Source organism: Tiliqua scincoides, chromosome 3 (assembly GCF_035046505.1).
Source record: "Tiliqua scincoides isolate rTilSci1 chromosome 3, rTilSci1.hap2, whole genome shotgun sequence".
NCBI classification, from domain to species: Eukaryota; Metazoa; Chordata; class Lepidosauria; order Squamata; family Scincidae; genus Tiliqua; species Tiliqua scincoides.
Window position 1 is genome coordinate 82663702 of NC_089823.1, and position 17357 is coordinate 82681058.

Consider the following 17357-nt stretch of genomic DNA (forward strand, 5'->3'; position numbering starts at 1 on the left):
ATCCAGACTGGATTTCTACGGAGAGAGCTTGGTTTTCTAAACTTGTTTGCTTAGGGTAGACTTCAGGGAATCTCCAACTGACTAATGTGAACTCCCTTAATTCTTGGCATTGAATACTAAATATGAATCCAGTCTAGTTCCTAAATTGATGCCTTGAAAAGTAGCTCGTTAAAGTTGGAAATCCCAAAGCTCCCTTGGCTCTCGTATGTTTGCTTTTTCATTAATGTGGTGACTTGTGTATAAGATTCAGTGCAAGATTAAACAAAAATGATATAAGATAAAGCTAACTTTAGAAGTTATTAGTGAAGTATTAGACTGGATGGTGGACTGTGATATCCAAATGTGTCCTTGTTGTTCTGTTGAGAAAATTAATGTTTTCTTTGGGCCAAAGCCCTTCCACAAAGCATGCTGGTCAAAACTTTGCTACATCTGCAAAATCCGTTTTTAATATGCTGAGTGAAATTGGGAATTGCACTGTATTGAATTAGAAAATGCACTTTGAATTTTCCCAGATTGGTGAGTGTTTTTCATACTCAGGTTACGGAGGGAATGATTATGGCAGTTTAGGAAAAAGGAAATCACCCCTCTCCTAGAGATATATGAAGATGAAGATATATGAAGAAAAGTGGTGTGCCCCAAGGATCTGTCCTGGGACCGGTGCTTTTCAACCTATTCATAAATGACCTGGAGACAGGGGTGAGCAGTGAGGTGGCAAAGTTTGCAGATGACACCAAACTTTTCCCAGTGGTGAAGACCAGAAGTGATTGTGAGGAGCTCCAGAAGGATCTATCCAAACTGGCAGAATGGGCAGCAAAATGGCAGATGCGTTTCAATGTAAGTAAGTGTGAAGTCCTGCACATTGGGGCAAAAAATCAAAACTTCATATATAGGCTGATGGGTTCTGAGCTGTCTGTGACAGATCAGGAGAGAGATCTTGGGGTGGTGGTGGACAGGTCAATGAAAGTGTTGACCCAATGTGCAGCGGCAGTGAAGAAGGCTAATTCTATGCTTGGGATCATAGAAAAGGTATTGAGAACAAAACGGCTAATATTATAATGCCATTGTGCAAATCGATGGTAAGGGTCACCACATCTCAAAAAGGACATAGTGGAAATGGAAAAGGTGCAAAAGAGAGTGACTAAGATGATTAATAATAATAATAGTAATAAACTTTATTTATATCCCGCCCTTCTCCCTAAAAGGGACCCAGGGCGGCGGGATTACTGGGCTGGGGCACCTTCCTCATGAGGAAAGGCTAAGGCGTTTGGGCCTCTTCAGCCTAGAAAAGAGACGCCTGAGGGGGGACATGATTGAGACATACAAAATTATGCATGGGAAGGATAAAGTGGATAGAGAGATGCTCTTTATACTCTCACATAACATCAGAACTAGGGGACATCCACTAAAACTGAGTGTTGGGAGAGTTAGGGCAGACAAAAGAAAATATTTCTTTACTCAGCGTGTGTTTGGTCTGTGGAATTCTTTGCCACAGAATGTGGTGGTGGTGTCTGGCCTGGATGCCTTTAAAAGGGGATTGGACAAGTTTCTGGAGGAAAAATCCATTACAGGTTACAAGCCATGATGTGTACGTGCAACCTCCTTATTTTAGAAATGGCTATGTCAGAATGTCAGATGCAAGGGAGGGCACCAGGATGCCTCTTGTTATCTGGTGTGCTCCCTGGGGCATTTGGTGGGCCGCTGTGAGATACAGGAAGCTGGACTAGATGGGCCTATGGCCTGATCCAGTTGGGCTGTTCTTGTGTATCATGTCTTAAGATGCATTCTTCTGAATTGGGCCATAACTCAGTCTAGCCCAGTATTGTCTATTGGCTCAGGTTTCAGAATTTGATAGGTCTTCAAGTAGCAAGGCTAGGAAGCTGGGAATGTCAGGGAATTTACCTAGAACTGTGTGCATATTAAGTATATGCTGTAATACCGACTTAGGGCTCTTCCCCTGCATGCATGTATGTGTATGCAAATGAGCAAGCAGATGTACATGACTGAAGGACCTCCCCTTATTGAGGTCATGGTGGATTTTCTAGCAGGTACTGCAGTGCAGTTAACTGTCTATTGTTAACATGTTATATATGATGCAGTTTATTATCTGGAAGAATATTTTTTGATGTACACCGGCTACTTTTCAAGGTAGACTTAACTTAGTAACAAATACAGCTGGGGTCTCCATATTCACAAATTCTGTATCTGTGGACATGACTTAACGCTGGTCCTCTGGACCTGCATTGACCCAGACTTTGCCCAACCTGAGCCCTCCAGAGGCAACCAGAGCTGTGCGCCAGTCAGCACCAGAGGGCTTTCTGAAGCCATCTACCTGCGGCTCTGTGGGCTTCAGAATGGCCAGTTCAGTGAAAAAGAAAGAAAGAGAAATCTTTGTTTTTTGCCCAGCATAAGGTATTCTTTTTTTGGTCAGAATAAGGCATTATGAGACCAGTGAATGTGTGTGGCCTCTGCAGGCTTCAGAAAGCCCTCCAGAGAGCTTAAATGTGCTGAAATAATGAATTTCAATACTTGTGGTTGTTGGTATCCACAGGGGTCCATGAACGGATCCCTGTGGATATTGAGGCCCAACCTTACTTGGGTTACCTGTGGTTAGGGAGGGGAATACGAAGGAACTGTGAAATGACTGTTGGATTCTTCAAACTCTTATTGGAGAATACTTGGATACTAAGAGGTGTAGGAAGGGGCTGGATAGAATTATGTGTTTGGAAATTTGTAGGTACTGGATCCTAACTTCATGTAATATGCACTGAAGGGAGCTTAGGTGACCTATCCTTTTTTTGATCTGTCTACTATAGGACTGTACTACAGGTGTACTACACTATACTGCAGGTGACAGTACTCAGATTCACACCCACCAGAACTAGTTCCATAGGGTAGATTATGCCCAATGTGGCATATTTTTCTTAGTGGGACATGTTACATGACATTGGGGGATGGTGGCTTAGACTTGTCCTTGTTCAGCACATAGGCAAAACTGAACTTGGAATGATTAGGAGGACAGAGGTTTGGCCTGGTCTAATAATTGCTGCTGTCTGTTCTAGATCAGCTCATCTTATTCTTCAGAATTGTGCATCATGTGGAAACATTGACGCCCTGTATTCTAATAAAATAGTTTCTAAACAAATCTGCAACTTTCATGCATTCTGCTGAAAGTAGCAAGCTGAGGCTCAGATATGCTTCTAAATGGTGTATTTTCTTTTCTAGAACAATTGCTTTAAAGCTCTCATAAAGTGAGATGTATCTTTTTGGTATTTAATTTTACCTCAAATATTTCTTTAATCTCATTTCTGGTATTGAATAAAATAGAGCTCTGTGTGGTGGGTCCTGTAAATTAGAGCGGAAATATTCTGAAAACCACATGAAGGCAGTTGTGTCTCTTGCATTTATGAGTTACCTGAATGATCAACACAATCATTTGTTTTTACAGCTTGTATTTAAGGGGTTATGGGGCAATTTTCAGAAAACACTGTCGCTGAAGGAAGAATGAAATAACAGATGGGATGGGCATTGACTGCCACAATTTTAATGAGGTAAAGATGCATATAGTTGGCATGAGCTATTTCAAAAATAAGTTTAATCAGCAAAAATAATTATTGGCAAGCTAATTCTAGGCTGTGACCAATGGACAACTTCTGTCATTATACCATTTTGTACAGCTGATGCAACGCTGGATTTAATGTGTAAGTGATCACTGATACATAGTGAAGAGTATTTGTTCATTGAGAGACGGGTTAAAAACTGCTATTTTTCTGTCAAGCAAGAGGACTCTATTTCATAGTGTCACTCCAGGCATGATAGCCAAAGCTATGTAAACAACTTTACCAGCTGGCAGACATAAAATTTGTATCTTTATTTCCTATATCGGTTCTGCCATGGGCCTACTCCTCTTGGAGAGGGTAAACCTCATTTGTGTCTGGGTTGTGCCACTTCAGAGTGAAGGCATGTGTTCACATGACTGACTGCTTCTCTGTACAAAGACATTCCCTCCCCTTAAGAAATTGGCATGTCTGAGAAAGGTCATGTTACTTTTCTCTGTGGAAGAATTTTTCTTTCTTTCTTTTTTGGAGAAACACTCTAGCATCTGAATCCCACCTGCAGTCTGAAGTGGTACACCCAGTTTAGAAGAGCATGAGGTTCTATTTCAAGGGCCAAAGTTACAGAGTTCCTTGAGAGTCAATGCTAGAATGTTCAACTGTTTTACGTTGTAAGAAGGAAAAACACTGGTTTATAACTGAATCTAGTCCTCAAGATGCATTCTGATGATGCCATATTTCCTATTTCGTTCATATACTGAAGAAGAGTTGTAAGTGCTTGAGACGTAGCAAGATCATTCATCATTTGTCTGCAGAATAAATATTTCTGCTTAGTGCCAACTATTCTTCAGTGCGCTTGGGAATTGGATAGTGTGGCTTCTCCATTTTCAGCGATCAATTTTGTCAAATACTATCAAATCATCACATGCCTGCAAAAAGCATTGATTGTTAGCTTCATGATTTTGCAATTTAAATCTTAGTCCTTGGGCACTGTAATGAAAGAAAACAGATGAGAAAAATGTTTCTCCCTGTTCAAAAGGATTTTCTTCCATACTCCGGAAAATAGATTTTCTGTCATTCTTGGTTATGAAAAGAAAGGTATTGGAGAAGACCTTGAATGAATTTTTAAACCATTGTGTATTACTTAGACTTGCTTATGTACCTCTCATATATGTGTGTGGACTCGTTACAAATACTGTTATTTCACAGTAATCATGCGAGTCAATGGGTGACTGGGCCTTTGACAAAATAATCTTAACGTTCATTAATGGCTCTTCCTGCTGTTCTGAAAAGGAATTCACCTGTAAAAGTTGCAACTGGGACCAGTGGTTTGTGAGGGTGTGGGGAGAGGAGAGAACACGTGCAGGTTAGAATTTTCAATCAATGGAGAGTACTAACTGGCACTTTCTAGTTGGAGTTGGGTGAAACTGGAGCCTCTACTTGACCAGGAAGAGGCTGCAGAGAGCTCAGAAGACTACCTGGAGCCCTCAGAACACAGCGGTTTTGCTGCACTTTAGTATGGGAAGTTGTTTTGGGCTTTTTTCCTTACTTTCTTCATCAGTGTTTCTCAAAATGTGGATTGGGACCCACTAGTGGGTCTCCATCATTTCAAATTGGGTCACAAACCAATTTCAGGTGGGTCCCCATCATTTCAGTAGACTCAATGCAACCATGGTATGTGACTGCATTTGGGGAAATATGACAGACCTGCACTTTTAACAAGCTACTATGTATATTCTTTTAACAGTAATAGTAAATGGGACTTACTCCTGGGTAAGTGGAGGTAGGATTGTAGCCTAGGATTGTTAAAAATGTTCCTGCTTGATGATGTCACTTCCGGTCATGACATCACTTCTGGTGGGTCCTGACAGATTCTCTTTCTAAAAAGTGGTCCTGCTGCTAAATGTGTTAGAACCACAGTTGTACATGTTTTGTAAAGTGGTCCCCTGGTATTCGTGGGAACCACCGATAACTGGATCTGCAGATAACAGGGGGACACTGTACATTCTCTCATCTTGATCATATCCCAAGGTTGCATGGTATAACTATCTTTCCAGAATGCCCTCTCTGTCTCACTAGTCCAATACAAAATTTGCAATGGATAGCTTGCAAATGATGTAGTTGCTGTTTGGCTACATATATAGGACCTGGGGCATTAAACTGTCCTGTGAGTCAGGGCTTCTCAAACTAGGGTGTCATGACGCCCCAGCCTGAGGGCCCTGGCCTCTTCCCCCTTAAGGGGCAGGGGGAGGCAGCGACGTGATCCCCAGGATCATGTTGCTAAGGGGGGGAGTGCAGAGACTGGCATGCACTTACCAGTCCCTGCAGCAGCCTCCCAGGGGTGTGGGGAGCCCTGCGTAACCCTCCGCAGGGCTCCCCAGCCTTCAAAAAGTGAAAGCTGCATGATCGTGCTCCATTTCCAGTTTTGCAGAGGTGGGACACCTCTCCCAAGCTCTCGCAGAGAGTTTGAGAACCACTGTTATGTGTTGGCTTTCTAGCAGGTATCAAGTATAGGAAGTACTATGTCTTAGCTGCGTGGTGCGTATGAATGTTTTGTTTAGTCAAGATGTAACCTGTGTCTGCAATGAAATCTAAATGGATATAGGTTTTGCAAAATGCTACAGTGCACACTGCAATGTTTGATTTTGACAAATCATATAGGTTATTAAATGACAGTCTTTAGAAGTTGCTCTGTTTATATATGTGCAGAATGATACTCCTAGTTAATGGAGTTATAATTTTCTTAAGTTAATTTCACACCATTTTATGAACAGGTGGCGTTGCTAGACATTTGTTTAAAACATTGTGCTTAGCTTTCAGTAGGAGTAGCAGCCCTATCTAGATACTTATTTTGGCATTGTTCTAGCTGACCAATTTAAGTCTAAAGCAGGAGTGCTTAATCTGATTTAGTGAAAAGTAACCACCAAGCTATTTGCTACCAGTCCTGCTTCAGGCCAGATTTTGGTGCAGAAGTGGCCATGGTCACTCTGATAAATGACCTTCACCAAGGATTAAATTGGGGTAATGTGTCCTGCTGAACCTTTCAGTGACTTTCAACACTACTGACCATGATATTCTCCTGGATCAGCTAGCTAAAATGGGGCTTGGGGGCACTGCTCTACGATAGTTCTACTCCTTGTCTGAAAGGTCCCAGGTGATGACGCTGGGAGACATTTGTTTGGCACCCTGGCCCTTACAGTTTGGGGTGCTGCAGGGTTCTAACCTATTCTTCATGCTTTTAACATCTACATGAAACTTTTGGGGGAGATCATCTGGGGATTTGGAGTGGGGTGTCACCAATATGCTGATTATACCCTATATTTCCTTGCCATCCCGCTCTAAGGAAGCTGTGGAATTCCTGGGACGCTGCCTGGATGCGTTTGGGGACTGGATGAAAGCCCATAGGTTGAAATTGAATCTTGAAGAGACAGAGGTCCTTCTGTGTTGGATTAGGACAAAAGGTTATTGCTCTTCTACCCAGGCTGCTTGCAAACCAAGGCACAAAAAAGAAAGTCAGGCCAAAGATTGACTGAAAAAAGGAAGTTTACTTACAATCTGATGAACTCTCACACATACACTTTACGCACATCAAGATTCTTAATATTGAAAGACCAGGAGTCCTAAATAGCTGCCCCTGGATGCATGCAGGTATGATAAACGCAATAGATAAAAACAGAGACTAAGATACACTCTTCTGTACTGCAAAAGTTAGCAAATACGAAGCTATATATACTTAAAGAGGAATCGGCAAAAGACACCTTGTGGCACAATGGCAAGGAACTAAAATGGTCAAGGCACACAATCAGTTTTTTGACAATTGACAAGGCACACGGTGCTGCTAATGGGGGGGGGCTCACATCCTCAATGGTTCTACTCATAAATGATCCAAAGTCCTGTGGCACACCTGGGGACCATTTGCGACACACCAATGTGTCGTGGCACAGTGGTTGGAAATTGCTGTCCTAGACTTGCAGGTCTCACTGAAGAACCAGGTGGCAGCAGTTGCTAGAAGTGCATTCACCCAGCTTTGGCTGGTGCGCCACCTGAGACCATACTTTATTCATTCAGACCTGACCACAGTGATGCATGCTTTAGTAACTTCAAGACTAGACTACCGTAATGTGCACTACCTGGGTCTACCCTCTAAAACAGTTAGGAAGCTGCAATTAGTGCAGGATGCTGCAGCTCGAGTGGTCACAGGGGCTAGATGTTATGACTACTGGACCATTGCTTCAGCATGGACATTGGCTACCCATTTGCTTCCAGTCCCAATTCAAGGTGCTAGTTCTAACATTTAAGGCTCTCCATAATTTGCGTCTAGACTATCTGAAAGACCCCCTCTTTCCATGCATTCCAGCCCACCTTCTTGGGTCATCTGAGGGGGCTCTTCTACAAGTGCCGCATCTGTCCCAAGTGAGAGAGGTGGCAGCTTAGGGGCACGCCTTCTATGTAGTGACGCCACAACTATGGAATTCCTTTCCAGGGGAATTGAAAGCTACTCCTTCTCTCATGGCTTTTCGGCGAGGGCTCAAAACATACCTGTTTTGTCTGGCATTTGGTTGCTGAGTAGATATTGGCCCTCTGTGCCCCTGAAGTACTACTTTGACTTGACTGCCTCTCTGGACTTATTCGTTTCCCAATGGTTCAACAATATGGGTTAGGTCTTGCTTTGTTTTTATGTTTCACTGTTTAATGTTAAAATTTATGTTTTTAATCCTTATTTGTACTTTATTATGGGCATTTGCTTTGGCATCGGAAAGGCGGGATATAAATTTCTCAGATAAATAAAATAAAAAATACTAATCTGCTGTTGCAATCATTGCTCTCTTCTGTCACTCCTTACATGAAGAAAGTTGCGCATGAAAAGTTGCAAAACCTAGTCTGTTTGAATGTTAAAGGAAACAGTAAATTCTTGACTGGCACTGAGACCGCTAAATTACTCCTATTAAGTATGTGTTATTTATGGCATCCTCCTAAACTTTTATTTCTTCTGTTCCTGTCCTTTCGTAAGCATTTGTACAGGTTTTATGTTTCAAATTACTTGTATGTGTGCCTTAATACATTTCTGAATGACTCTGTCAATCGTAAGAACATTACATTTTAAGCTGTGACTGTTTTAATAGCAGGAGATGTTAGGAAGATAACATCTGGGCATGTGTATTTTTGTATATGTTTCTAACATGGCATGTTGTGTTCTGTATAAACATATATAAATTTTTTTGGGGGGGAAGAAGCTGTCACTATAGAACACTTGCTTTATATGAAGGAGGTCTGGGGGTAAATTCCTGACATTTCAGGTAGAGCGATGAAAGATGCCCCCTACCCATCTGAAACAATGAAAAACTACTGCCAGTCAGTGTTGACAATGTACCAATGATCCACTCAGTCTATCAAAGGTCCATTATGCCAGTGGCCAGTCAGTGTAAGTCATTGCCTTGCAACAGGATGTATTTCAAAGTCGTCTGACAAACCTGATTAATATAAATCATGGTAAGCACTGGAAAAGCTTGTGTAATGTGTATTCATGTGAACTGGGGTTCCGTAGACAGTACACAGCACTTGAGCAGCTATAGCACTCTTTCCTTGATAAGATTACAGTTAAAAAAAAACAGAGTGAAAAGAGCAGAGGAAGTAAGTACATTGATGTATGTTTTTATGTGCTCTCCCTGAGCCTAGTGTTTTTTATTGCATACACTGTAGAGGTACAAAGTATAGATTATGAGACTGAATACGCCTGCATGTGTGCATCATTTTTGTTTTAGGTTGTGAGGTCATATACTGTGAGTCATTATACTATGAGCTGTTCCCAAAGTCTAAATGTTAGGAAGTATTTAAATCATGTCACCTTGATCATACTCCTTTTTCTCCAGCCCCTTACCTAAACTTTTTTGCACCCCAGCTGCTCTTAAGGCATTTGAGGCAAATCTCAAGGCATCTCAAGCCCTCTATGGCATTCTGAAATGGTTAAAGGTGCCGCACCATTCCACAGAGCACATACAATCTATTTGCCTGCAGAAAATTCTAGGAGTACTCTGCTGTGTCCCTTACCCTGCTTTGTGCCTGAAAACTGGTCTTGTATGACTAAATATGCAAACTTGGTTAAGATCTGCCAGATTTTGGATGGGCTTCTTCTTTAGCGTAGAGAAAGATGGCCTTCTAATTCAACTTCTATTGGACCGGGTTCTACCCTGCGAGGTTGTAGAATTCTGTGCCAAGACAAAATAGCACAGGCCAACACACGTTTTGCTTCCGTAAACGTTACACCAATTCCTGGGTATATTTGGAGTGCTGATTCCAAAAATGGCATCCGTTTTGCCCTATCATGTCTAGTTTTGGAGACACAGCATAGCCTCTTTAGTGAACGGTTCAAGCAGCTTCCTCATGAGGAAGCCTACACCATGGCTTTCTCATGAGGAAGCTGCTTGAACCATTCACTAATGAGGCTATACTATATCTCTAAAACTAGACGTGATAGGGCAAAATGGATGCCATTTTTGGAATCGGCACCCCAAATTCTTATCAAACCACCATGAAGTTTGGGAAAAACTTTTCTGACCTTCAATTTTGTAGGCCTGTGTAGTTGGGTTTAGATATTGTGGGGCTAGGCATACTAGAGTATGCTGTGGCACTTAGGGTTATTCAATTCCTGGAGTTTGATATCTAAAGATCCTTATCTAATAACTTCAGGAATTGTTTAGCACTTATTTGCTCCCCGCTGTTCTTTCATTTGTCTATCAACTTTCCAGTGACAGCATCTTATTTATACCACCTCTATAAACCACAGTAAAGGAAGGCCTTTATGCAAGCAAGATGCAATGCCATCCCTTCATCCCTGCTGACAGGTCAGTCTAATGGTATACCTAAACCTGAGAGACTCTGCCCCATGGAATGAAGTGTGTGGAAACGCTTGAAGACGTGGTGTTTCTTGCCCTTTACAGCAAGCCCCACACTGGAAGTTCCTTGCTTCGATGCTTGTGAATTTCAGTGTGGTTGGGTTGATGTGGGCATTCTCCATGCCTTCTTATCACTAGAGGAGAGGGAGAAACTTGAATATGAAGCCTCTTTTGTCCTTGCTGTTCTGAGTTCCAGAGAGATGGGTTTCAATTATAACCATGCTGATTGCACTGTGACTGAATAGTCTGGAATTGTTTTTATGTCTGATCTAATTATTTATTACTGTACAATTGCTAAAGTGTGGATTTGTCTTAGGCATGCATGTATTGCTAGGGATGTTGATACTGTTTTTAATGCCTATAAAGGTTCCATACAATACAAACGTTTTTGCACCATGACCCACCTTGTTGTCCATGGTGGGTTGTGATGCAATACTCCCTGTAGAATCATAATGCCTTATTTCCCCTGGAGGCAGCTTCCAGGTTGTGCTGGTTCGGCAATCCACTCCTTGGGCTACTGGCCCCAGAATGCCATGTAGAAGTGACCAGAATTTTTGTCTGCAATCCTAAAGATGATTCCGTTTGCTTCCACAAAGTATTCTGGGGCCTGTGGAGGCCATTGGAGAGGGTTGCCAGCTTGTCACAACCTGCAAGCATCCTCCAAGGTTTTCCCTATAAGGCTTTGTGGGACTACAGAGAGCATCATGTCATGGTTCAGTGCACATGTGTTGTGACCCACAGATTGGGAAATGCTGCCCTAGGGATTATTTATTCAGCAAAGATGATGCTGTTACTGTTTGCCCTGTGACAGGGTAAACTTGATGGTTGTTCCCAGCCAGAGCTGGTAATAGTGATGGAAACACTATGCAAGTATGTGAATGTATGTTTTTGTTACCTTTTGCCACTTTTCCTCTTTGCTGAACTTGAACTGCAGGCTATTTTCCTCATTTTATATTTGGGCAAAGTGCACTTACTATGCTTGATGTGCTCTTGCCAGTTTGAATCTGTCAGGTCTACTAAGTCCCTTTGTGAATGTCTAGCAAAGTGTTTCTCAAACTGTGGGTTGGGATCCACCAGATGGGTCACAAACCAATTTCAGATGTGTCCCCATTCATTTTAATATTTTATTTTTAATATACTTGATGCTACCATGGTATGTAACTGCCTTTGCGGAAGTGTTACAGATCTGTACTTTAACAGGCTACTCTGTATATGCTTTTAACAATGACGGTCAGTGGGACTTACTCTTGCGTACGTGTGGGTAGGATTGCAGCCTAGGATTGTTAAAAATTTTCTTGTCTGATGATGTCTCTTCTGGTCATGACATCACTTCTGGTGGGTCCTGACAGATTCTCATTCTATAAAGTGGGTTTTAGTGCTAAAAGTTTGAGAATCACTGGCAGCAGAAAAGTAGGTAGTTCTTGAAGATATTGCTAATGCATCTAATATTTTTCTCCCCCAGAATAATGGTTCATTGGTCTGGTGCCAGAATCACAAACAATGCTCAAAGGTAAGGTGTTTCTTCATTTTCTTTTTCTGAATCTAAAATAGTTACCAGTAATGTTACTTTGTTACTTAATTATTCTATAAGAGTTTCTAAATATGTTCTTCCAAGCATTCTGGGTGTCACCATTTTGGGGAGGGGGGGTTCTCTTCAACCCAACTCTAAAGAGAAAAAGATCTTTGTCATTCCTCTATTGCCATTGCCTACATATGTGTATATAATTTTCTGTCTCTTAATTTCTTTCATCGCTGTGTATATTTTGGATACAGTTTAAGCCTAAATTGAGCATTTTGTTGATTTCAGTGATAACTCTCTTCTATTTGAAATTGAAAGGGTTTCATAGTGTTTGATTATTTCAGTTTTATGTGAACTGAAAATGTTACTTGATTATATTTATTCTACATTCAAATTTCTCAAGTAAAGAGAAGTAAAATGGTTGATCTTTTTATATGAGTTCCCTAACGTTCCAAGGTTTATCTTGTCTACATATGTGATAATTTAATGTCCTAAAAATTTAATTTTGGGGGAAGAATTTTGCTAGACTTACTTTGCCTGTGTGCATGTGGACTCTTTGACCTCCCAAAGATTAGAGTGTAAGTGAGCTAATACCCTTTTGATTCCACTGGACAAGCGTCTTGCTAAGTTGCCTGGTGAGAAGCAACAATGACTCATCAGCTTTAAAGGGTCAAAGTGGAACTTTAGGGCTTAGTTAGTGACTGCTCTTTTCATTCTAATACAATGCTGAACACATCTATTTGCTGCTTTAGAATTTTACCTGAAAAAAAATGTTAAGCCTATGCTGTAAGGAATTTTTGAGTTCAAGATTCTTTTCTCTGCATCTCTATGATTACATAAGAACATGCATTGTAGCATACTAAGATTATAACTGATTTAAAGTAAATTTTCTAAGAAATTATAAATGAGGCCAAATCTCCAGTGCCTCTTTGATGTAGGGAAAGAGTGAAGAAGTGCATTGTTTTATGAATGACACCTTATGTTAAAAAGGTTCATGTATTACTCTTAATGTAATCTTTTCCTAGGTTATCATTAGATAGCATGTATAGCAATTCATTATATAATAGGGCTCATACCATGACAATTTTATGTATAATTGTGATATCCTTTTTTGGGGATTCAACAACATTTTGTTCCAGTATTCATTTTAGTTTGGGATTGGCTGTTATATTTCTTATGTGATGTCTAGAGGGAAAATATTTTAAGGAATACTTTATAACTTGAATAGCTCCAACTTGAACTGAATGAAACTATAGTGTTGTGAAAGAAAACATCCATAATACATCCTATGCAGTGTTCTCTAGAATAAAGACCAACCCTTTAGCCTAGCACAGGGGTCTCCTAACCCTGACCCGGGGGCCAGATGTGGCCCCTGACAAGCTTCTTTCTGGCCCCTGGCAAGCCTCTGGTCCCCTACAAACCTCTGACCCACTCAACCAAATGTGACCATAGCTGTGGTCCAGTTGCATCTGGAGGGTGTTCTGAGGGCCAGGTAGGCCATGTGCCTCCCCTCAGAATGCGTTCTAAAGGCCTAAAAACATCACTTCCTGGTTTTCCTGAAAAATCAGAAGTCATGTTTTTGGGCCGTCTGAAGGCCTTCAGCTTTCTGAGGCTTTCTAATGTATTTATAAATTTTATATATAAAATTTATTTATTTTTCCGTCCCTCGACACCATGCCAGATGTTTGATGTGGCCCTCTGGCCTAAAAGTTTAGAGACCCCTGGCCTAGCATGCCTGATCTTATGAAAAAAGACCTTGTTGAGCTTCAAAGTCTGCAACAGCTTCATAACTGCTACTCATAACCTATTCATGTCAGCATTAGCTATACAAAAACTTTGGTAAGCTTGACTACAATGAAAACAAATAGTTTAAACAAATAGATTAATTCTGCTGTTTAATACTGTAATGCTCTAAATTCAGACAACAATAGTCTTCATACTGAATTGCTACAGAACTGCTTAACATGAGATTGTTCATAGTACAAATGTTATATCATCCTTAAATCTTTTCAACAAGCTGCAGCGTTGGCATGCTCTTTCATCTGTCCCAATGTTGCCTTCCTTGCCTTCAAGGCTGAAACTGTGCTCTATAAGAGTGTGTAAGAAATTGAGTAAATTCTGAATAGTCCCAGAAAGAAACAAAACATAGGAAAATGGCCTCATTTAGAGCAGAACAGTGACTAAATATAACATCCATTCCAACTTTGTCAAACATTGTGCCAACTGCTATTTCGTTTAGTATTGATTTAACATTTACATCTTACACGTTTGACAATCATTTTGTTGTACCCTGCCCTGAAGGACAGCGCCAGTTGGTAGACAGGGGTGGGTCTGTCCAGTGCCACTGAGACCAAATAAGCAAGATACTTAAAGGTGGAAGGCTATGTAGGCTGTTTATTGTTTCAGCAAGGCATGCCTGTGGCCTCTGGGAGGCTCAGATCAAATCCAGAAGGCACTCTTCAGAGGGGTGGGACACTTTTATACATTTCTGGTTCTTTGTCCTCAGATGTAGACTTCCCATTGGCTGAAATTTCACATCATAGATGGGGCAAACTCCCAATAGGCTATAGTTAACATTAGAGACACCTATTCACCTATTGGATCCGTCAATCCAATTAAAATTGTCAGGTCTTCTTACTAACATCATTAAAAGATGACACAATGTGCTTTGCCTGGTACCATTATCTTATGTGCATGCCTTTCCCCTTCGTTAAAGTAAACATTGAACACCTGTGGGGCCAAACTAAGGTTTCCTGTCTTTTATTAAGTGTCTCTTAAACTTTTTCTAAAATCAAGTAACTTTTAGTCCCCTATGGCCTGCTTCTAATGACTACTGTGTCCCCATATGTGGGTTACAATTTGGAGCAAGACTATCTTGTCCTAGCTTTTGCCTATATATGCCTTTTTCTATTTCAGTTAGAATTCAAACAAAGAGTCTCCAAAAGCAGAAGTTTCTGTGGTACTCTTCCACTTTGTCCCTTTCATCTTTTCGCCCTTTCCTTACTTTCAAAAGGGGAAGAGCCTTGTCTCACTTTGACTTGTTCAAGGATGCTTGCTTATCTAATTAAAATGTGTGCTGTCTTCTAAAGTTCATCTCTTGCAGGTGTCTTGTGGTTAGCTAGCTAGACACTTCGTTAGTTTGCCAAGAAACATTGCCAACTAATAGGACTACCTTGACATTTTAGCAGAGCAGTTAATTCAGCAGAGCAGTTAATTTTAAGCTTTCTCCTAAGTTCATGCTTTTCCTGTCTTCTTCTCCGTTACACTGTATTGATGGTTGCTACAGGTTTGGCTATCTTTTCTTGGGAGGGGGTCTGAGACAGGTAAGCAGGCATCAATTTAGTGAATTAAGGCTACATTCCTATACACATTTTCCTGGGAAATGACTTCTGTCATTGAACTCACTACTTCTGGGGCTTTTGAGTAGACTCATGCAGGATTGCATTATTAGGCTTTTCCGACTCAGATCTTTCATTTTTGATTATCAATAAATGTGTGTAGGATGGTTTCTAACTATATGGAGGTAATAATGGCTGGCAACTGGTGGCCGTTTGAATTGCATCTTCTTCATGGATGACTAGTGAACAGGGTAATTAATAACTACAGAATAACTCTCTTCTGTTGTCTCACAGGATTTGCTTGTTTATACTATACTTACTGTTTTATTGCTATGGATATAAATTTTTTTAAAAATAGTTACAGTAGGGATATAGCAGAGCGCCTTAGGGTGTCGCCGCACACTCACAGGAACACCGTGGGATGTCCTTAGTTGCCTCTCCTACTTGTTCCTTCTGGATGCCACCACCTTAGTACCCTGCACGTGCCCGATTTTGTCTGATCTTGGAAGCTAAGTAGGGTCAGGCCTGGTTAGTACTTGGATGGGAGACCGCCTGGGAATACCAGGTGCTGTAGGCTTATACCATAATCTTTCGAGACTGAAGGTTGCCAACCAGTTCTCGAAAGATCCAAAATGGCAACACCCAAATCTCATGAGAAATTTTGTGACATTTGGGCATCAGCACCTTGGATCTCATGAGATTTCATGAGATCCAAGATGGAAGCACCCATTTTAGCTGGGAAGAAGAGGCTGTGAAGGCACTGTGAGCTAGGTAAGTTTGGGAACCACTGGGTCATAGTGTTGCAGAGTTAACTGATGGTGTGGGGTTACTACTGGGATTATTAAACTGCACAATTGTTTTATCATGTAAACAGGGCTGGCTGGCAGTCAGAGTTGTGAAAAAATGTATAATGGGAAGCCTCCATAGGAGAATGAAAGCCTCAAGTAATCTTATGCCTTGGGGGAAGGCCTAAGACTGAAAGATGTAAAGTAACTCCTTTTGCCTTCTGTCAAGTGACCAGTGAAAACAGCAAAAGCTGGTGGCTGGCACTTTCTGGGAGTGTATGTTCTGAGTGAGAACAGAGAGACTAGGATTTGATCTGTGGGTGATAGAGACTGGCATGGAAATCAAGGAAAGGAGCTAGGACCAAGGTTTCCTTTGGGGTGCAGAGCTGCGTTAACGATCTGCTTGCAGGAGTGTGTGCTGTCTAACTCCATTCAAATGCTCAACTTGTACATTTGTAAGCACAGCAAATATTACAAACGGGCTCTAAGCCTACAGTGTTGTCTGATCCCAAGAAAGCTATACCCAGGTAATGCTGTGTCCTTGGAGTTTGTCACTGCTTGGAAGTCAAATGCAAGCATGCAACCATGGGTTTGACTTCATGCAATGTGAACATATTTGGTGAACTTTTCCAATAACATCTTTAATGTGTGTGCTGGACAGATTAGGTTGAAATGGAATGCAGCAAGCAAACGAAACAGCATCAAATTTGAAATGCTCTTTACTCACCAAAGGACTGTGTTTTCTGCCTAGAGGGAGTATAATCTGCATTTGATAAAGGCACGAAGAGTGGAGATATGATGAATTTACAATGTGAGAATCAGAGAAAGTAAATTGAGGATAGGAAAGTTCAGGGAAAGCTTGAAGAAATTAATATATTATAGATTGTATCCCACCATTCAAATAAAAATTTCCAGGATGGCTTTCACAATATTGGGTGGATATCCTGACTAGCACTTCTGCTGCTGCAAGCTATGTATGCAAATGGCAGATTCCTCTACTCATGGAAAGAGTGTTCTGCTTGAACTACATGCATGAGGTCCTTGCATGAGGGCTCTTCTGTTAAAAGGATACTCCTTTTGTGAACTGAGGAAGCTTGTGTTTATTGAGGAGATCCTGACAGTGGAAGTGGTAGTCAGAATGTCACCCAATAATTATGATGACATAAATACAGAGAGCATGGTTTTTTCGTATTTGTATACCGGTGGAGCCTCGCTATTCATGAGGGTTCTGTTCCTGGAACCCACATTAGTACCAAATTTCGCATGAAACC

General features: G+C 41.1%; 1 protein-coding gene and 1 pseudogene across 1 annotated transcript in view; both read left to right on the forward strand.

The window, feature by feature from the left end:
• ANOS1 (anosmin 1) overlaps nucleotides 1–17357 on the forward strand; it is a 137053-nt gene that overhangs the window by 11139 nt on the left and 108557 nt on the right. The window contains exon 2 of the mRNA XM_066622002.1: nucleotides 11907–11954. Coding sequence (XP_066478099.1) covers nucleotides 11907–11954 — 48 coding nt within the window. The remainder of the gene's footprint in view (nucleotides 1–11906; nucleotides 11955–17357) is intronic.
• LOC136646776 (5S ribosomal RNA) lies at nucleotides 15761–15878 on the forward strand (annotated as a pseudogene).